This window comes from Dysidea avara, chromosome 2 (assembly GCF_963678975.1).
Source record: "Dysidea avara chromosome 2, odDysAvar1.4, whole genome shotgun sequence".
Lineage (NCBI taxonomy): Eukaryota > Metazoa > Porifera > Demospongiae > Dictyoceratida > Dysideidae > Dysidea > Dysidea avara.
Window position 1 is genome coordinate 15,664,217 of NC_089273.1, and position 23,004 is coordinate 15,687,220.

At 36.9% G+C, this 23,004-nt stretch overlaps 1 protein-coding gene across 5 annotated transcripts in view; it reads right to left on the reverse strand.

The window, feature by feature from the left end:
- Nucleotides 1-23,004, reverse strand: part of LOC136246694 (TNF receptor-associated factor 5-like) — a 46,752-nt gene that overhangs the window by 17,578 nt on the left and 6,170 nt on the right. For 2 of the 5 annotated variants that reach the window (XM_066038241.1, XM_066038240.1), the window contains exon 2: nt 2,467-2,718. In XM_066038241.1, the coding sequence (XP_065894313.1) occupies nt 2,467-2,669 (203 nt within the window). In that variant the 5' untranslated portion in view covers nt 2,670-2,718. Of the gene's footprint in view, nt 1-2,466; nt 2,719-2,777; nt 3,019-4,235; nt 4,368-23,004 lie in introns of those variants that run through there. The other 3 variants (XM_066038238.1, XM_066038239.1, XM_066038237.1) reach the window with 3 other exon arrangements.

Below are 23,004 nucleotides of genomic sequence, written 5' to 3' on the forward strand. Positions count from 1 at the left end.
TCACTTCAGTTCGATCCAGATCGATTTTTTTGCACCGTTTATACTACGAAGGCCAAACCCATTCCAATCACCAAAAAACTTAAACCCACAATCATAATTTTCATCGAAGTAGAGATTGTTGATGGAGTTAAAGGATTTGTGTGCTCTGTTATCATAAGGTTAGTAAGCATGATAAAGTTTTCAGTGTTGGCAACAACCTCTCAATTCTATGGAGTTGGTTAACTGTTCATTCGCACGCGTACCTGTTTTTTTTTAGTCCTTTTGTTGTTCTTGAGACTGCCCTTCCATATCATCACCTAAATACTTCGCTGTTGCTTCATTTTGTCTTTACAGTTGCCATTTTAGCTGTAGTTCTCTGTATCTTTATCCCACTTATTAGAACCAAATCGAACTGCAGGTTCGCATCTGTTTATACAGGGTGAGTAGAGCGAACTAGTTCAAACCAGACCCACATCTCTAGCAGGTCCATTTCAGAGCGGTTTGACACGGTTCCATTCGGTACGGTACGCGTTTACACTGACTTGGAAATCGCTCTGATTCGAGTCAGTTCGAACTAGATGGCTAGTGTAAACAGGCTGCTAGACTGAGGTGTTTTTATGCAACTAGCTTGCTGCACTAAACATGTGAATATACAGGTAAGACCTACTGCCTGTTCATTTACAAGAGTAGCAGATAATTGCCCTACTGAGCAAAACCCGACTAGTTTGCATAAATTCTGTTTTTGAGAAAAACTGCATTGAAATACATTGGGTTAAAAATACATACTACAAAACAATTTTACGTGCATTTTAATTGCTTCAGCAAATAGTGAAACAAGGCTTGAATCAACAGAACTAAGTGACCAACAGATTTGCCTGTTAATGGTGAGTAAGAATATCTTTGCTTCGTTTCAGTGCCATGAAGCAAACGTGAGTTATGAGCGTTTGTTTACGTAGCAGTAAATATTATGTAAACGTTGCTGTTTCTAATCTTAAACAGCCTTATGCATGGGTGTATGTAGGGCAAACACCATACCTTGCTGATGCCCCAATTCATTGTGAAGACAATGAGCCAAGTCCATCTCCATAGCTTTTTTCCTTCGTAAGTTATGATCGATTAAACAAGTGCCTGTAAATTTTCCAGTATGGTAACTGTACAGATCAATTGTTTTGCTTTTCCTGCTGCCTATCGCTAACTCCACAATTATTCAATAGAAATGGCTGAAACTTTGAAAGACCATTGGTTTTTCCCTCTGGATAACAAAGAAGTTATAAAAATAAGTTTGAGAAAAATGCAAACTAGTCAAGCTTTCGCTCAGAGGGTCACATATATGCATGACTGTAACAAAACGCCATAACTTTCAAAGCATACTTCACAATTCACCAGTGATGTAACCAGAATTAAATGACACCTAGAGTTTTTACCTCCACGTTATAGCACAAACTAAAAATTGCCGGATAAGCAACTTCCATTTCCATACCATTAATCCTTACCTCAATAATGGTTGCTCCTATCTACTTACAATGAGATATATGCTGTGAAAAATGAGCCCATAAAATCCTATGTGACCGTTCCAACGATTCAGTGATTGTGTTGATTGGTGACTAATTATAAGCACAGCGGGTGCACTTTGTATACATGACTACCGAGTGAAAGAACAGTGTACTTGAGAAAGTTCTACCAGCAAGTGACAAGACAGAATTTCAGCCATGATTCCATGAGGACCGCCCCCATAAGGTGTTAAATCTGAGCAATCAACAGTGGTCAGGTTAAGAAGAAACAAAGGTATGTAGGTTTACAGGCTCATTGTTAACAACTTGTAGTGCAGTTTGACATTCTCCTTTCCCATTGGTACAGCCAGTTGCTGAAATATTTACTTTGAAAATTTTTTTATTTTTTTTAAAACATGGTACTGTAAGTCCCAGTGACCTTTTATCTCAGAGATGATGTGCTACATATATATTCCAGGCATGCAGTGTTTCTCAGTCATTAATTATCCCATAAAGAGCTGTTCATAAGTCTCTCTACACAAGCCATGCACCACAATTAGATGTGTACAATAAACCACACCTGCAAATAACCACATGTTAACCAGTTTGGGTAGTTATTACACCACAGGAAAGGGAAGAACTCCCAATCAACTTTGATTATAACATCATAATTTGACAACTACATGTACAATTTCAGTAATGTTTTCAGTGGACAGGAAAATTCTCCAAGAAATTTCGCCCGTAATGCAATAACTGCACCGGCGTACGGCGGAAACAAGGATACTGAGGTTTTCACCAGCGTTCGAATCTGCGTGACGCCGTGCGTGAGAGTGCACCGGTTAGCGTGATGGTAAAAGGCTGAGTGTGCAACCACGCCAACTGCTACGCACTCACGCACGGCGTAACGCAAATTCGAACGCTGATGAAAACCTCAGTACAAAATATTAGTATGGAATCTGTACATTATACCAATACAATTGCAAATGTCATCACTAACCTGCGTTTACCGTCAATGCAAGAACGGCACGATCGGCGTCCACAGCATGATAACTGAGATGGTTGTCTCAAGAGGAGGCGACAGATGAAACACCGGTAAGCTTCAACCTCTGCCGGGCTCAACGACTCCGGACTTTTCCTTAGAAATATCTTAGTTAGATTGGCGTCAATTCCAATTTGAGCGGTAGACTCCTGACTAGCCATTTATCGCCGGTGTAGTAGACCTAGAAGCTTTCACTATCGCGTTCGTGTTCTACACAAAAGAAAAGCGAAACTTAACACTAAAGAATATAATTAACTTCTACCACATACATTTATAACAATAGCCAGTTAACTAGATAAAACACAACGACAAACAGATAGCTATCTGGGTAGTGGTCAGAATTCGTAAACAGAGTGCGCTTACCAGGTTATACCGTAGCTTCGACGAAGAAAATTAACGAACTAGTTAATTCGTCAAACGTCAATAAAAAAGCGCCTTAAAGTACAGTACGTGTTTAGATTTGTGATTGTTGGTCAACATTTAATTCGTCAATGCTCAGAATGCTGATGAGTGTGAAAGACCTTAATGTACTGCGCAAAAAAAAAATCCTAATGCAGTAATGTACTGCTAGTCTCGTGCCCAGACCGCTTCTTTTCTTTTTGTGTTGGGGCGGAGAAAAAAAAGGGTCAGGTGGATCTCTAATACATTTTTTGTGCAGCCGGATCAACAACTTTTGGGGATCGTTGATTAGTGGTGATGAATAGCAAAGGCTTGTTAACGAAGCAACAATAGGAAATACGGCGCGCGTACCCAAGGATGCAGCCTTGCCAACAAACGCGCGCCGTATTTCCTATTGTTGCTTCGTTAACAAGCCTTTGCTATTCATCACCACTAATCAACGATCCCCAAAAGTTGTGAATCCGGCTGCACAAAAAATGTATTGGAGACCCACCAGATCCTTTTTTCTCCGCCCCCACACAAAAAGAAAAAAAGCGGTCTGGGCACGAGACTAATGTACTGCGTAATGGCATAAGGAATCTCCAGACTGTGGTTTTAAACTACGAGATTTATAGTACAAACCACCGAAAATTTCTCGCGAAACAACCTTATTTTTCTTAACCCTTCAAGAAAAATTCCAACGCTGGGTGTTCCAGCGAGATGGTTTTTCGTATAATATACGGGTTAGTATCCGGCTTCTCGGAAGCCCCACCCTAACACGTGCGTAGAGAATAAAAATAGGCGTATCGTATTGTTCAACTATTCAAAGCTTTTGCATTCGATCAGTCTTCTATATCCTTACTGTTTAACATTGTCAACTAAATTATATAGTTAGCCAAAGCAGTGATCCCGCATAACGACCCTCATAAAGGGCATGTTACAGGAACATGGCTCAGCACAACCACATCATGCATAGAGCAATCATGTCTCATGTCTCGACCTTTACCAGAGACAGGATCCTTCCAACGCGCTGCTAGCTACTACATTACATAGCTGCAAGGTGACGAGGTTCAATCAACCAGCTCGCCAGATATACAGCAGATACTCATTTTTCAATATATAAAATATTCCATGTGTTAAGCAACGATTTATCCTTCAAAAAAATAGATTAAAGCTATTACGGCTTTAATACACTATTACGGTTATGATTCCCAATCCTATCATTCCACACTCCGATCTATTCATATTGATCAAAAGGGGGGCGTGGCAAATCTTAGCTAGCTTACCGCCAACCACTTTTAACTCCCACTTTCAACTTACTAGTTCCAAACGACCTAATGCACACATACCTCCCAGTTAGTCAGTCACTCCCTGCTGCAATCTTTGCTGCAAGAATGATTACAGTAAGAAACCACCCAACTAATCTACTCAAAGACAGTGGGGCGTGGCACAACAAATTCGCTCATCTCACCAAAAACTCCAGTGAGACAGTCCATTGCATACCAGAATATAGATATACATCAACAAAAGAAACATATTTTTGCAGCCAAAGTAAAGGCACTACACACTGAATGTGATTTAGGACACCAGTGACATGATTGATTATTTTACTTAAACACAAATAGCCAAATACAGTACAAGTTTCCTTTAGTAATTTATTCAATCACATTTGTAGCTATCCAATAGATTGCAACGTTAACAAAATACCAACTGCTAATTTACAAGAAATTACCTTGAAACATACAAAATATGGCTCTTCAAGTAGGGTAGCACCCAATATAGCTCGACAAAAAAAAAATCATATACAAAAAAAAATTTATATACGTAAATACATCTATGTACGTATGCATGTGACCATGCATGCTGTCCATCAACTACTAATATTGATCTGGCCTACTCCAAGGGTCGCTTGGAGTCTGGCGGCCTTGTTTGATTGCTGGTATTTCCAGCTGTCCAGCACTTTAACACCTAGTGCTGGGGGTGGTGGCAAGGGCAGTCCATCCAGCCCGGGAAAAAAATGCATGCTTTTCATATCTTTAATTAACCATAAAGGCTTGACAATTCAATAAACCAAACATGTTGATCGACAAACTTTAGGGGAAAATCAGAAACTGAAAAAGCAACTTCTATTATTGCAAGACAGCATTTGCTGACCAGTTACTTTCTTATGAATACAATTTGTAACCAAGATTTACACATTAACCAACAATACAATCATGTCACATGATAAGGTGGTAGTTGCACACATGACAGTGTTTTGAGCTGTGCACACAGTAACTAGACTGGACCTGGACAGCCTCAAACCTGCAGCCATCCAATTTATGCTCCTGTAGTCTACCAGTCTGTGCACCTGGCAGACTTCTACAAGTCTTTTGAGTGAAAATCAAGATCAAGGGATACTATTATCCCAGTGCCATCATTAAGATACTTTAGCAACATATTCTAATTAATTCATTCATATGGCCAAGTATAGATCATGGCCACTAAACATTAACCAAAATATACCCAGTCTACTCATAACACAGCTGGTTTAAAGTTTTGATCCTGCATACTGAATGATTGACAACCCAGTGATAAGTTAGTTGTCACCCAGCACGATACTTTGATCCTCCCCGCACTGAAATATAAACAGTAGTATTGATACATTGTCAAGTCATGAAGGAATTGAGCAATTCTAAAAATAGAAAAGAAAACAACTAAGCACCTATTTTTTTTCATGAACATTCATCACGATCACACGATACTGTAACTCACAAGCAATAAATATAACATAGTGTAACTGCAGTATGAAAACAACATTATTTTATTAATTACATTTACTGAAGCTCAGAAAGAATTTACCAACTGCATTTATTATCCAACAGTACGGTAGTATACTGTTTAGTAGTGTTTGCCTCCAAAGTGACGCACACCACTTATAAAACCCATCATAAAAATATCATATGCGACAAAAAGTCACCTTTACTAAGTAAGTAGTCTGTTCAACATCAAATATAGAACTAAAAACAAGAAAATGCTTACAGGCAGCTGAATATAGAATAAAATATCATTAAAGAACTGTATTTTGGTCTTCTTACCTCGCTGATCAGTTACCAGGCTAGAGGCCAAAAAGAGCAGCACACGGCCAACATTTTACGGCACAATAACAAACTCACGAGTTGAATGTACCTTTTTTGGGGTTCCAATGAATATCTGCCTTTTGCGCTTTGCTATTTCTTTTATCTTCAATTAAATGGTCATCTTCTTCATGCCAGGAAACCATACCAAGGGATTAATTTTACTGTATCGAAATTTTCTTTAAAGGCGTATTAAGATGCCGCAGCAAAACTATTAGAGGCACTCAACGGATTGTAGCAACATCTCAGGCACAGTAGTATTGAGTAGAAGCTAAGCTAGGCTTATAAAACAATTGCAAAGGGCCACACCCCCTTAAAAGATCAAAACACACTACTGCATCTCTAATAGTCACTGTTGAGGCCACACCCCTCAATGATCTAGTTCAGTAGAAAATAAAGGTGTTGTACCACACCACCTAGTTTAATCTACTGTGTAATACTGTAGCAAAATCGAGATATTCTAATACAGCAGTCACAGCCACACATGTATTTATAGATATGCTCTGACAATATAGTTTAACTCGCTCTAAAGCAGCAATAAAGAAAATGTTTCAAAACTTTTTTACAGTACCATCAGTGCTTGAAATAAATTCTTTTAAATTGTCGGGGAAGATTTCCAGACATATGAATTGTCAGGAATTTAGTTAATTTGTATGGCAGATATAGCTGAACTATGCAGGTAACATTGTGCAAAGCATGCTTAAAACTAGGGGGGCGTGACCCCCTCTAGGAAATATTTCAAAATTAGATGCTCTGACATGCCATTTTGGGCAAAATTTATGATGTAACAATGCCCTTACCTGTCTATAGCACTTCATAGCTTTTATAACAATGTAGCTATATAAGAGCACTTTGTATATTAATAGCATGTACTTATATTTCATGTTTTTTTATTTCCATACAGTTATTCCAAGGAACTCCATGCTAACTATAACATTATGTTGATTTGAACAATATTTCTTTCCATGATAATGTAATTGTTACGTTTTGAACAATACACCAATGGCTGTTTTTCAGCTGTGCTCTGGTACACACACAATATGTTCCTGGTTTTAGCTGGAGCTATGGGAGTGAAGTTTCTTGCTCAAGGAAACAACACAGTAGTAGAAGTCCCTGCTCGAGCATTGAACCTGGGACCTCTTGATCTACCACCTGGGCCACTACTGCTTCTTACTAGCAGGTGCTGCTAACAATGAAGAATGCTTACAACAGCCAGAATTTGGCCTGAACTACTTGATGCCATATCATGCCACTGTGAATAGAAAATTAAAACCTGGTTGTATACTCGGCCTATTTTGTGCCTCAAAAATTTTATCGCTCGAATGTGACAAGCTACTATGGGAGTAGCTATGAATGATGATGTTCCACACAGGGGAAGCACCGAACAGTGCAGTGGAGGTGAGTATTAAATTCAATACATACATATCTATGGTGCAATGCAAACCACAATTCATTGTCTGGATTTTTTTAATCGGAAATTCCACAAATTATCCTTCCAAATTTCATAGTAATAGCACTTTCCATTACAGAGTTACAGTAATTTAAAATTTATGACCAGGTTTCGGAAGTGTGTGTGTGCGTGAGATGGTGGAAAATGTTGGAAGTGAAGTTGTGGTGTGAAGACATTGATTCCACCAAACCTGATGCCATAAGTGTTGTGATCACAACAATAGAGAAATGTTTGCCTCTTGCGGATTAATACGGTCAGACATGATCATTGCACAATTCAAACATTGCTACAAACCTCAGTATAATTATTCTCACTCACAAACCTCAGTATAATTATTCTCACTCATTGTATCATGCAAGTAGGGTTGAAGATTCTTTGCAAGTAGTTGCAGCTATAGAAGATACGAAAAGGCCAATTCGTGAGTATTTTCTTCCGTGAATGAATCCCAATACACATTAATAATGCCAGATAATTAACATACAAAAAGCAACAGTTAATATATAACATATACTATGAGCTCTTGCTAATGAATTGTGAAGGACAAGTACTTTCAACTAAACATTCCATTCATTCCAAAATTATTCCCACTCAAACATTCCATTCATTCCAAAATTATTCCCACTCAAACATTCCATTCATTCATTCCATCATATACACGAACCACAATAGTCAGTTCACAATAGGGATCCAGTGTTTATGAAAAATCCTAATAGAAAGCACACCTAAAAACTACACTGGGACACATATCAAAGCAACCCTCTGGTGGTTCTCAAGTGAAAAGGAAATAAACTAGCTATACCTGCAAAGGTGTTTCCGCTCATACATATATTACGCATAAAAATTATTTCACAAGCACAACAAAAGTTTACAAGAATTCCAGGATAAAAGTAGCAAGGCTTGCTGAATGGTGTGTGTCCATGACTTAATACTGACTTTGTTTTCACCAAAACCAGGCCAGTTTTAGACACTATTAACCTGCTTATCTACCATTGTGTCAGGCCTTCAGTTCATGCGATAATTCAGCTACAAGATTTAAAACAGTTTCTCCACTACCAAGTGGAGACGAGTATTAAAGATCGGCTTCTGCTTATTTACTATATACTGCTTGCCCATCCAAATTTCGACAGTTGTATTTAAAAAAAAAAACTAGTGACTATGTAATTCATTATTGTATGGAGGCTTGTATTAAGAGCATGCCTCATTGAACGTTGTGATGATTTGTGCTTTTGCAACATAATTATATTCAATAAAATGACAGGAACTGGTAGTCAACCACAACAATGATTGTAATTAAGACTCAATACTAATGTGAAACACTGTTGAAGCCTTATGAAAACTGAAGTGTTGTTCCATGATATAGCAGGCTATTCACAATTACAATACTCTAAAAGAGCAGGCACATAATACAGTCTGATAGCACCAAACCTTGTACTAAATTTTAAAGCTATTAAAGGCACTAAGACTATAGTAATGCTTGTAATAGGAAACACTGTATGATCACTTTCATGTGTAGCTTCAATGAAATATTGACAGTACATAGAACGTTTAATTGCTCTATCTATATGGTCATCATCAATAAAACAAATCCATTACTGGATTAAAAAAAAGTGCACAAACTAGATAAAGAAATTTTAAAGGGGAAGTAAGGATCACTGAAAAAATAGCCACAAAACACCTGGGGTGGTAATACAAATGACATTCCTATTTTTCCTCAACTAATTTAAAAGGATGATTATGTAACTAAAATTTTGTGACAGAAAATTATATTATCACCCCTAGCGATCCCTTCTTGTTTTGTGTCCAGTGATTCCTCTTTTGAAATTTCCAAATCTTCATTTATTTAGTAGTAAATTAGCCTTTGTAATATTTGTCACAGTATTTACAGATCACTATACTATAGTTAGTAACATATCTATGGTAAAATGAATAAAATTACAACCAATCAAGCAGTTATGAATAAATTGTAATAAAACAAAAATGGTCAGAACTAAAAATAGACATACATTCCTCACACCAAGTGATAGACATCATATCACACAACTTGTGGGGGAGTGTATAAACAGTGAAATGGACTACTGAAATGGTGGAATAGTGAAATGAAATTTTTTAAGCCCACTGTCATTTTCTACAATCAAATAAAGTACGATTTCCCTCAAAGTCAGCTCTTTTAGCATTTTTGTGCCTGGCAAAACTAGAACTAGTTGTATTATACTTTTAAAAATCAATTACACACACAATATCACTTCATCTAATGAATATTAAAAAATTTTCTGTTCCAAATGGAAAATCAACAATAAACAAGTTAACTAGCTGATTACACCTATACATTGTAAAAAGTACCATATATCCTTGAATAAATGCCGCACCTATAGTTGCCACACTGGAGTTATGCCTCCATTTATTTTTGAAAATAAGGGCTTAAACATCGTTTTCAAGCATTAAGTAGCTACTGGTGGAGTATGACCAGTTACCAAATTGATTTTTCTAACTAAGGTAATGAGCACAGTACATGCATTGTACATATGATGTATCTTGTTAGTGTTCATATTTCATTTGATACAATTCGTAAACACAACAGATCAACACAGTGTGTAGCTAGCTCTGACAAGAAACACATTTTACAATCTAAAACAACACTGATTCACAAAAAATGGTTCCTGCAGAGGCTGGGATGAACATAATTAATTTCATGCTTGGAGAACATCTTTGTTATTAATGGACTTTATTCACAATGACGTCACGAGCACAAGATGGCCACTTTATATGGGGGACTGATGTACAGGTGCCTATATAGAAAATATCATGAAGCAAGATACCGACAGTAGCCAACAATTATGGGTAATAAAGTAATAAAAACCATTGCAAACAAACTTTCTCAAAAATTTTCCAGCATGCTATACAAATAGTTTATTGTATTGTCTTGTAACCATACCTGCTGCTTAGAGCTCATTATTTCATTCCCTGGCTGAAATATGATTGATCAAAATAATTTCTGATAGAACTAACGTACTATGCTTCTAGCATGACTGCAGACATAAACTTCATGGTAAAACGTACACGTGTCACAACCATCATGTCATCACACCCTACCCCTGTATAACTACCACACAATCTAGTAAAGGATTGTGTTCTGTGCGGATATCATAAACTAGTACTAACTATGCTATTGTAGTCTCTCCAGCCAGTCTGTATTTTTTTTCAGTTGTCATTTGATCAGGAAAAACGACATTCTGGTAACATAGTCAGTACTGTAAATAGGGAGTTTCACAGTTAAGGCATACTGAGACTATTCGTGGTGAAAGTGGGGTGAAGCAGGGAAAATTTGTGGTGAAGCGGGGAAACACTTTCAGTTTGCTTTGAAACCACGAAAAACACGAAACTTTCATCCAGCAAAACTTCCCCACTTAGTAGCCAGTCCGGCAGCACTTTTTGACAGACCAGAAATTGAGTTGGTCAACCTCAAACCTTGCAAGCTCAACCTCAAGCCTTACAAGCTTGTTATGGAGTATATAGCAATCATATGAATACAATCATTATTAAAGCTGCTGCTGCTGCATTAGTATTATGGACATTTTGGGACTGAGAATTTTTGGCGACTTTTTGTTGTAATATAGAGGTTTTCCTCCTTCAGAGGTAAAGGATGTATTAACCAGACCTGTTGGGATTAAAATATTTGTCCTTATTATGGAGATTATTACTTAATTTGGGGAGTTTTTAAGAGAGGTTCCCGCACTGTATTGGACATGTTATCAGACTAGCTTTTTCCCCGACCAAATGACAAAAGAAAAAAAATACAGGCTGGCTGGCAAGACTTATGCATTGTCCTTCTTCTATGTCTGTACCTAATGCACTACCCTGGTGAACTCACCATGTTTCAATTGTAGTTATATACTGTACTGAGCTCACAGACTGGCTTTAAACAGACTCTTAATATTATCTGACTATTGAAATGCTAGAAACATCACACTACAACAATTGAAACAGGGGTGTAGCACTGTTTTACCACACACTCACACAAAAAACACAACACACTAATAATACCAGTACTAACACATGTACCAGTAAACAGAAAGGGTATCACACATATGATCACAGTTACATGTATGCACAGCTAATTATAGCTATGGGGTGTCCTCCTACAACATCATTTTACCAAACACTAAAGTTTTCCTCCATACAGTGATTGTATTGTTAACTCATGCTTTTACCTATATGTGTTTTCAGAATAAAGCTTTACAATGTTCTTTATCACTTTTTTTTAATTTTAATTTTTTTTAAGTAAGTTTCCAACATTGTCCTCAGACTAATGACACATTCCCAGTATCAAGAGTTAGTATGATAGTATGTTACACTGCATGATCTGTGACTACACTTTAATTACTTCACTGATATTGTTTTGATGCCAAATTTGCTTGGTATCACCAGGAGCTTATAAGCGCCGAAGGTGCGAACGCGCCGAAATATAAGCTCCTGGTATCACTGATAATGAACCTTCAATAGCATTCCATCACTCAGATTATCTTTCACCTGTTAACAAACTTACAGTAGGTCTCAAGCCTTGGTCAATGTCAGATGATATTTGGGTTATCTATTATGGTTTAACTTTTCGCTTTCCAGCACACATGCAGTGTACATATAAGGTTTGGGTTTAAGTATCAAGGTTAAGTTAAAACGGAGCTCAGATTACCATCACAACAAGATCAAGCCACACTGACTATATACATACAAATGCTACAAGTAATGGCTACCAAAGTAGCGTCTAAAAATGTATCACACTTTAAGATCAGGCTTCAACATCTGTTTAGGTTGACATAAGCAAACTTTTACACTTATAGTAGTATTTGGCCGCAGCAGTTACAAAGAGTGACAGCATGCAGAAAGCCCAAATTCTGCCTGAGTACAAAGAAGGCTAACTTCAGTACTTCTTTAAAATGAATATGGCTAATGTGGTCAAACAGGAACAATTTACCACTATGTACTTACTGGGCTCATTTTGATGGACCAATACTGAGTTGGACACTCTCCTCTTTATTATGGACTCTTGCTTACACTAATTAATTATTACAATACAAAAATAATAACTATAATGCTGGACATCATAACTTCCCCAAAACATGACGTGCTATACAATTTGATTGACCGCTACGTATGGTTATAAACAAAGCGCTGTAATTTTCATAGTGTTTGTCCTATGACTATGCAATCAACGTCACTTTACTTAAGATGTAATAAGGATTAAAAAGATACCTAGGGATTTACCCTACAATGAAAGTATGAAGACCACAACACTGTGAATATACATTTCAGTTTATAAGCAAGTAAATCTTCTACACATCTTTAGAAAATCATCCATAACTCATTGCCAGTTGATCCTATTCACCCCAAATCACCGTTGGCTGATTCGCCATTCAATGGCGAGTAAGGTCATACATACAGTTCACGTGACAGAAATGTTAATTAACATGGTGGGTGAAGCGTAGAATGTAGCATTGCAACAATACCATTGTTCTTCATTGCTCCATAACAAGTAAGCCTCTATTGTTACAGTGTGTATTTAGCCTTCCCTTAGTAGCCCAATGAATAAGCTTTCTTTTGATATTTGGTACAGTATTACGTAGGCTAATGGAGTTAGGCAGGCCAAGTTACCTGGCCATATACTTAAGCCTGTTTGAATAAACAATCATTCTTCAAACATTTTTGTGTGGCTTTAAAAGTTATAGCTGGTTCCTCTGTTTTAAAAGCTATAACTCCTGAACCTTAATCATATGCTGCATTATATACAGGGGTGTACGTGTACCGAATTTCATGAGTATTGTTGGCTGTTTCACTGAATCCTTTGTGATATGCTTTCAATTCACAATAGCATCAAAATAAATGAAGATATCAAAAATCTGTCTTACAAAAAGTTGGAGCTATAACTGTTCTCTTATCCCGCCAAGATTTAGCTTTGTGGATTAAAGCTACAGGGAGAAAAGTTGAAATATGTAAATGTTGAATCTGCTTAGTTGTTACATCATTGTGAGAATAATTTATATTGATATGGCTTCAATTTCTGGTTGTGTAACCACAATGGTTACATGCTCGACCGGTCCAAATATCAATGACATAGACCAAACCCACATAAAGTTATGACATCGCAAACTCAGAATACAAGTTTTGGAAACTTATGATGTCCAGCACTATACAGACATTAATAACAGTGGGGCGAGCCTGAGCGTGTTGAATTGCATCTGTGTATGGCTGAAGACTAGCTATACGTATGTTATGCAAGCTTATGTTGTGTCTTGGTATTTTGTGGAAAATGAGCAAGATTATGTAAAATTGAAAAAAGTACTGAAATTGCTAGTAGCAAAAGGGCAAAATATGTACTTATGCAGCAATAATACCAAAACCATTTTAGTAGCTATTTCTGACACACCTTATTCATAATTAATTAATTGCAACGAACCCATGTGTACGTGAAATTCTGTCATTTTAGCAATGACAGTTGGATGATAATACCATGGAAACTGTGCAGTATTGGTGGCACTGGCGTGACTGGTGTCATGATCTCTATTTGAATACCACTACTACTTTGAGTGTCTAGTTGGCGATTAGCATTGTAAACTGTTCTTCACTGTTGTGTAATGCAATTGTTCTATAGATAAGTGATATCTCCTGAATAAAATCACTCGGACATCAATTAATAACATTCTATGAATTACTTTCTGCTATAGCCAGCCTCAATTTAATTTGTGTACACCATACAACTGATACATACTGACTACACAGCATATAGTGAGGTCATTAATTGTCATGCAAGTGCCACCATTACACCACAACCCATGTGTTGACATGAACATTTTGAATTTAATTGCACCAGTGCTTAATGGGGGACACTAATGCTTTCTACACCAGACTATATAGCCTGTACCATGCATTGAAGTGATACAGGTTTTTGTAGTACATCATGTCAACATCTATTTATATAAAGCTGAAAAGCCATCTGTCCATCTACAATTCCGATGGCGTCCAACGATTTTTTCGCCAGCTGATGCACGTATCGAAGCATTTTTTGTGCCAAATTAAGCGCTCATCATCTAAGAATTGCCTCACTTTCAAATGAAGCTTCTAACCGCTGTCGTTTGTCATTTACAGCACGATTAGTGCAAGGGTGCACACAAAAATTCGCTCGAATTTTTTTGTAAATCGCATGCAAATCGCAAGTAAACACCTATTCCATTCAACTTAGCATACTTTTATAAACAACTTTTAAAGACTCTTTAATCACAAGTGACATTTAGTGCAAGTGGTAGAGTGTTAGGCTGGAAATTGATAGGATGGGAGTTCAAATCCCAGAGAGTTCAAATCCCAGTTGTATTACTTTTATTTTTCTTTTTCAAACCTTTTGGTTCCAACTTTTCTTCAACACCCTTTCTCTGTTACAACTTTTTTTTTCATTTTGGCAGCCTTTTTAGTAACAGGTTTTTCTCACTCTACAGTAAAGGCAGTGTACCAAAAGTGTCCTGATTATCAAGGTTTCCTGAATTTTCAGTTCAGTTACATGCTAAGGGATACTTTAGGAGCATTACCAAGTGTCCAGATTATGTAGGTGTCAAGTGTCCTGATTAACAGGTTGCACTGTATTGGTTGATAATAGTTTGTGGTAGCTAATTTTACTGCACAATGGTGATGACAATAGGTGATAATAGTCAGTAGTAGCTTACTCATACAGTACTGTAAATGTAGGATAGAGGTGATGACAATAGGTTGTAGTGTAGTAAAGGGAACAGGAGGGAATGTTGTAGCATTGTTAACATACAAAGTTCAGCCTGCACTGTAGGCATGTACTGCACCCTACCATTATGTAGTTTCTTTTCATTGTCAGTAAGTTAAATGTCATGCGTATGGCCTTCATGACAGGTACTATACTAATATCACATAATATGTAGTTTGTGCCTGTATGGTAGACATAATATTATAGGTATGGACAGGTACGTAGTACAGTATTACAGTTGTATTTGCTTATGTAGCTATACACAGCTTTCCTGTTTAAAATTATCTGTATGCTCACATCATTCCAGGATGGCCTGATGGTATTTAATGGTCTTTAATTCATTGTTCATGCAACATAGTTGCATGAATTTTAATGCATGGTTTCCATTACATGATGCGCATGCCCACAACATAATGCGCAATATGGCAACTTCTACTTTATAGGGTAGGTACCAATAAATAATGTCTTTTGTGGTCAATCTTTTATCAAATGACGCTACATGTAACTATAGCCTGCATAATAGGATAGGTACTATCCACATTGTTCACACCTATGTGTTATAAGCATACATATTACTACAGTAGTTTAAATACTGCAATTCTGCAGGTTCAGGGGTACCTGCGTGCTTCCCATGATTTTGGCAAGATGATGGTATTAAAATGTTACCAACATGCATGCTGCAGGGCATGAATGGCACTGATGTTTAATGCTTGGTTGTTATCATAAAGTGATCCCTGCACGTAGGGCAGGTACCAATGCTAGTATAATAATATAAAAAGGATCACTGACAATGTCATCACTGACTACTTATTGAAGCCACAACTACAAAGGTCATTGTAATGTTGAGTAGAGACCTGACTATCTAACACATCAATTTGACTATAAGTATTGCATAATAATCCTACCATATGTACTTCACACAATTTTTGACTACATTTGTATATACTGACACTCTTCTCTCTTTTTGAAGGTGCGCATTATCTTGGAGTTGCGTGTTTGTGCTTCCACTGCTATCGAAGATCCAAAATTGTGCGGTCAGCCTATTCATTCAAAGGAAATAATCTCTATCCATTGTACAAGTCTTCAAAAAAAAAATCGCCATGACATTGATTACAAATAAGAAAGTCCAGTAATCTATGCTGTTTATCGTCATGTAATGAATGATGACTAACAGTACAAATAAGGAAGCTCAGTAATCTATGTCATTTAAATTCACCGTGGCATTGTCAATGACAAGTACAAATAAGGAAGTCCAGTAATCTATGCTGTTAATTTCATCCGTGACATTGACGATTACTTACACTTCTCTGTATACTATTGTGTCCTTGTGTGACACCAAAGAACTTGTAAGATTTGTTTTTCGTATTTAATCATGAAGTTGCCGTGTCATGAACGATGACTTACAATTGTTTGTAAATTGCCATGTAATGGATGATGACTTACAGCTCTCTCGCTAGTGTGGGGCTTGCTCAGGCTTGCCCCAATAAACAAAAGACTATAGAAGAGTATAAACTATTATGCAACAAGGCATGCTAGTGTTGAATATCTCCCTTCCAACACATGTCCTTGTCACGAAATTTGTTAACATTACTCAACAGAAAAATGAAGTTAAGAAGTTGTACTGACCACACACACAAACTACATTACGTATATGTTGCATCATACATTTAAATAACTTTCAAGCTAATCAACTTCATTTTCTTCATGTTAACAAACAGTAACATTATGTACTGTACTACATACAACCAATCAATAATACTGTTTAGAGCACACAGACAGCCATGAATAATTGAAGTTGGGAAAGGAGACTTGATACGACTCAGCAAAAACAGCAAAGTGATTAATCCCACTTTTCTGTCATACATTTATTTTTCTTCCCCATTGAATTTCACTGTATAAACATGCTACATTTCAAAGGATTAAACTCTAATTGAACAATACAGTATGGTAGTACTGCATATAAGGGATCATGACATTCGTACTGTCTCACATAAAAAAATTTATTCTGATCAAAAACCACAAGCACATAATTCAAGACCTTGTATAGCCATATAAGAAGTTTAATGTAAACTTACTTTAGCTTACAACTACAAACAACTACAACTACAACTCAACCACAACAAAGTCTTGACCATTACATGTAATTTATGAGTTTGTACACTGTCACAAATCAGTATATAGGAGTGCTTGAGCCCTTGAAGAAATGATCTAGTATAGTTTGTCACCATCACACTGATGTACACAATATCAATACAGAGCAAAACTTGAATTTTGAATTTGATCACTGACAATGAAATTGTCTTGACTATAGATTTTTAAACCAGGCACACTCCCACAACCGGCCAGGGGCTGGCTGTGAGCTTGCATCTGGTATACTGAAATTATTTTCGTAACGACACACATGTGCGTGTACCTACCCCTACCTATCTACGTTTGTTCATCCATACGTACCCACATGAGCAAAAGCATTAAAAATGGTAAAGTAGCCAGGATGTAAGAAATAAAAGCTAAAGTAAGTTTCCATTAAACTTCCTCACACATAAACTTTGCTCTGAGGTAGTTTCTTCTCAGTGGTCTGAAATACGGGTATGGCAACTCTTCATTACACTTCTTGAACACTCTTCCCTTTTAGTTTTATAGACATTTAACAACTTTAAAATAATGTTGAAGGCCTCTTAGACTAGCAGAGGTACCGTATCCTTCGAGTTAAAAGGGGGGCATTACCTGTACTTACGTGAATGAAAATGAAGGGTAGCCTTGAGGCTTTCTCTGATAAAATACAGCAGACACATTATAAAACATGGTAGACACACTATGAAACAGTTGAGAAGATACTTCTATGTGTAACTTGCGGTTTAAAGTGGTTTGCTATAGTTAGCAGTCCATAGCAACATAATTACCAAATCACAAAATAATTCATGAATTATGAAATACACCAAATCACAGTATTTATATATTTAATTGTCTAGATTAATTAATAACAACAATAGCATGAATATAAACTAAATTTTATATAGTCTACATGGTTGCCGAATGGGATAGTATTTAACTGCATGGGCGCTTGGTTTTTAGAAATACATGTAGCATAACATAAACTTGTTTCCTGTGCTATATTTTCATGCACTAGTTACTCACGCAGCTTTGAACATGCTGGGAAACAGCTAGACCATTATAAAATCAGTCTAGTTTGTTGACCTTTCTTTTGACCACAGCCACAGATCATAGTACAATAGATATTGTAGTGACACCTCATTGTGTTCCATGTTACACTACTCTCATGTAGTTTCTCTACCATAACACTTATCAATTAGAGATTATAAGTACTAACTCTAAAGTATCTGAGCCAAGTGAGTGCCACTAAAACAAATTATGCAAAATTCATTTTATTGAGAAGGGTAGTACATTGATCTCAGTGAAGCATCATATAAACCACATCATTATTCAGTTTTGTATTGTGACTATTGAGGGTCAGGTGATATACAAAACAAAACAATGCATTTATTTAGGAGGTGCTTAAAGTATGTCCAACCTCCTTTAGTCACAAGGTGATGATTTGACCATAACCCTTTGGTAATGATGAACAAAAAGAATAAGGTGATCAGCACCTTAAATCAACTGACTCTGACTACCTCAGTTACAAGGAGGGTCAGTTAAGGATGCTAGTGGTTTTTGAAGCCATTCAATGGCCAACCCACATAACCACATGTGACTGTTACATCATAATTAGCAATACTCATACTCAAAGTATCAGCTGTGTTTTGCACCAAAAAATCGGCCAAGAAACCTTGAAATTTAGGGTTGTTCACAAAGGAAATTGATGTACAGTTGATGAATGCTGAGTTGAATTTATGGTTGAAGTATCAATGTAAGAGTCTGAAATGCTTGTATGGATTGACAAAAGTGGGTGTGACAAACGGAAATCATTTCAAAAACATGGGTCTAACATCTCAAGATCAGATTGATGGTGTGAGGTACTTGTCACTCTGCTATTCCAGTTTTACCAGTTGAAGGAATTCATGATGTTTGCCTTTTTGAAGGAACCATCAATGGTGAAAGAACGCGGGATTTTAAATTACTTATTGCCACATCTTAAAAACATGTCCACACGAATTCGAATTAGGAACCAGATGCAAAACGAATTCAGGCACTGCGTATTGAATCCGAATTGAACGTGTCCACATGCATTATCACGTAATGCGCATTATTGAATTTACTAGTGTGGTAAACGGATAATTAAATGGTTGAGAAAACACCCAATTGCACCAACCAATAGAATAGTGAGTTTAAAGATAGAACGAAAGGAATGGTTCGTGGTAACGCTTATACTTTTGTTTATAACGTATCAGAAGGATTTCTACAAGTAGAGTATGGATGGTGCGTGATAGGTATGGGACCGTTGTTCTTTCAAACTCTAAGGGCTAGCTAGGATGATGAAACACTGCTTCGACACGTCCCTGCGCTTTTGTCAAACCGAGGTCAAACTGAGCGCTTCTGTATTTCTACCCTGTGTTGTTTACAAAGGTCACGTGCAAACGTGTCAAGCCCTCACGTGCTAACTAGCATCGCATTATTATGACGTAGCAAATCCCGATTCGCAGCCAATTCTTATTCAAACCACCTGTGCAGGTGAATTTGTGTAATCCACTTTCAATTCGAATCGCCTTAATGCACACTCCGTGTGGACGCGAATAATTCAAATCAATGCGCATTCAATTCACATTATTTTTGTCGTGTGGAAATGTCTATAGTCACTCAACTATTCCCATTCTGTGGTTTTCATGGACAATGCTTCAATTCACCATGTGCAAGGTGGGGTAGATTTGATTCAGAATAGTGGCTCCAGAATACTTATTTTGCCCCCTTACTCACCTGACCTCAACCCCCCCCCCCAGAAGAGGTGTTTAGCCAAGGAAAGTCCAAAAACAACTATGTTTTTCAATCATGCACAGAATCAAGAGTGCTTCTGATTAATGGTATTTGACATGTTAACTGTAGAAGACTGCAATGCACACAGTGGCTACCAATAATCAGTCAATAACACATACAATTACATTAACCCTGTTACTATCACTACAGTGTATACTGTTATGACTTCAGTTGCTGAAGTGTTTTCATGATTCAGTCCTTTCTATTTTATATTACAGGTTTTTGCAATTGAATTCGGCGACTTTGCAATTGAATTCGTCCCGTTTGCAATTAAGTTCGTCGCTTTTGCAATTGAATTCGTCACGTTTGCAATTGAATTTGTCGCTTTTGCAATTGAATCCGTTGCTTTTGCAGTTAAATTCAGGAGCAAACACGAAAACATGATGTAGCAGCTGCTACAAGAACTTGTTCAAGTACAACAGTAGTATCTTTATATAGGCAATAATTCTTCTAGTCTGGTTGTTGAAGGGTAATACTTGAAAAAAAATGGTATAAAGATAAATTTGGTATATAAAGAGATAAATGCCTTGTTGCTAATATACTGCAACAAGACATTAACATCCAAAATTGTAAATTTCATGTTTCTGATCATAACTGAGATGTGCACCACATATCTTAATTCTGTTTTGTGTACATGGTTACGCTCATGTATATGTACTTATTTGTACATAGGTTTCCATGACAACAACCACAATTATCTCGTGATTTGTATATTCAGTTATGGTTTTTAGTTTTTTCATATCTAGTTTTACGTATAATAGCTAGTTTTGAGTTTGGTAATCATTTTGTGGCAGATGAAAACTTTCATTAAGGTCAGTCAGTAGCCCATTTAAAAAACAAATATTTTAAAAGTAAATACGGCCATTTTTCTGATTTGCATAAGGCTTCAAAAATATTTGGTGTATGTTTCTGGAAAAAAAATAGGCATTGCTAAAAGGTTTTTGTAAATTTCTTTTTAGTATTTTGTTTAATGACATTGTGAACTCACGTTACAATTTTTCAGTTGAAACCAAAATTTATGTATAAAAGTGTGCTCTGACACTGCAAATGTATATCCACAGTAGAGCTATAAATTATGCAATACTAATGGGCAGTGCACCACATTAAAGCATAATGAACAAAGTAGTGCAAATAAATGTGTGAGTACAGAGGCAAATGTTTTGCCATTAGGGTATATATAATAGACAAGGAATGATTCACTCTTAGATATAATCAGCAAGACTATACAATAACAATGTCTAGTGTGAATGAAGAGCAGGACTTATAAATCCACTTTAAGGTCAGGTCTAGGAAACTAAATATCTGTATTTCCACATCCTTTGCCACTAGAACTGTGCTCTAGTTTACTGTGACATTTTTGGTGGATATTTTGCATTCAAATAGTCAAACTATACTGTAAGGCCTTAGCGATTTTCTGTATCTCATCAGCATCCACTTGTACTTTCTTTGCCACATATATATATATTCCCATTATTACAAAGATGTTGCCAACCATTATTTTTCTGTATATCAAAAAGATTGAGCATGTGAGTTCAGTTTTTGAGATCACTGCACTTACATACCAGCTACCTTGTTCACTGTAGTCCCAAAATCCTTAAAGATTATGCAGTTAACCTTCTAACATTTATGTTAGTAAAGTTCTGCAATCACAAAGGACAACTGTACATAGCTACATCTGAAGTAGACTATAACATTGTGGTCTTGTGCTGCTTTAAGACCAGTTACTGTAAGTATATAGTTCACTAACAGTGATACAGAGAGTTAGGATATGAAAATAAGCCTATAGCAATATATTATAGCCATATTGACCCACATGCCCATTTTCTGATGAATAACAGAAAATCACCAAGTAATGCATGGCCTAATATTGCTACTCCAATATTTTTAATAATTTTTCTCTCAATAATAAATCTGATAAAGCATGTTTATATTGATCTATATTGAAAATCAACTACGATAATTGAAAATTTCACCTTGTGTATGTTAACTTGTGGTCAGCCTCACAAAGAAGCAAGCCAAAGTGTATAAGCCCTAAAGGTAGCCATATGCAGGCTTGCTGCTGGGGTCTCACTAAATAGTATTCTGGTGGAAAGCATGAAAGCATTGATGTTGAAGTATTTAAATTACAGGTTCACTTGCAGGTTACACACTGGAATGAGAGGAGACGGTCCGGTTGGTCAGGCCTGAGCCGGACCGATAATCTGGAGCTGAACCAACTAGCTGACCAGCTCAAACTAATACTATATCACTCTCATGTATTCTTTGGACGATCGTAACCACATGTAGCTACGTACATTTTACAGATGTTATTGAAAATGCATGACACAAGTAATTACCTAGATTCTCAGCCTAACTAAAGCACAGAACTACACGTATAGTACCTCCAATTACCTTACAGTACAGCATAGCATTCGTATCGTTTTGTACAGAAATGATTGTGGGTTCTACGTACAGCATCACGTGTGCTGACAGTTGGCATTTATCACGTGTAAGGCAGGTGCCTTCTTTGATTCTAAACCAACACACTTATATCACAATTCAATCTTCATAAAATAATCATTAGCATTCTTTGGCTTGTCTCTCTTGGCTTCTTTTACTGGGCGAAGGGCTGGCAGAGATAAACCAGATGACTCATTCCGCAGCCAGAAGCTGTACACCCATACATTACATGGCAGCCATCTGGATGAGATTCTGAGTAGAAATCACTCCTCTTCAACTACCCACTCATCCTGTCGAGATATACTGAGCAAACTCTCAGTCTCACCCACTTCATGCCATTTTCGAATACTGATTGGTCTCGTGACTGTCCACCAGTATATTTACATGATGATCCGTTCACTTCATACAAACCAGTATAGTAGTACTGTATA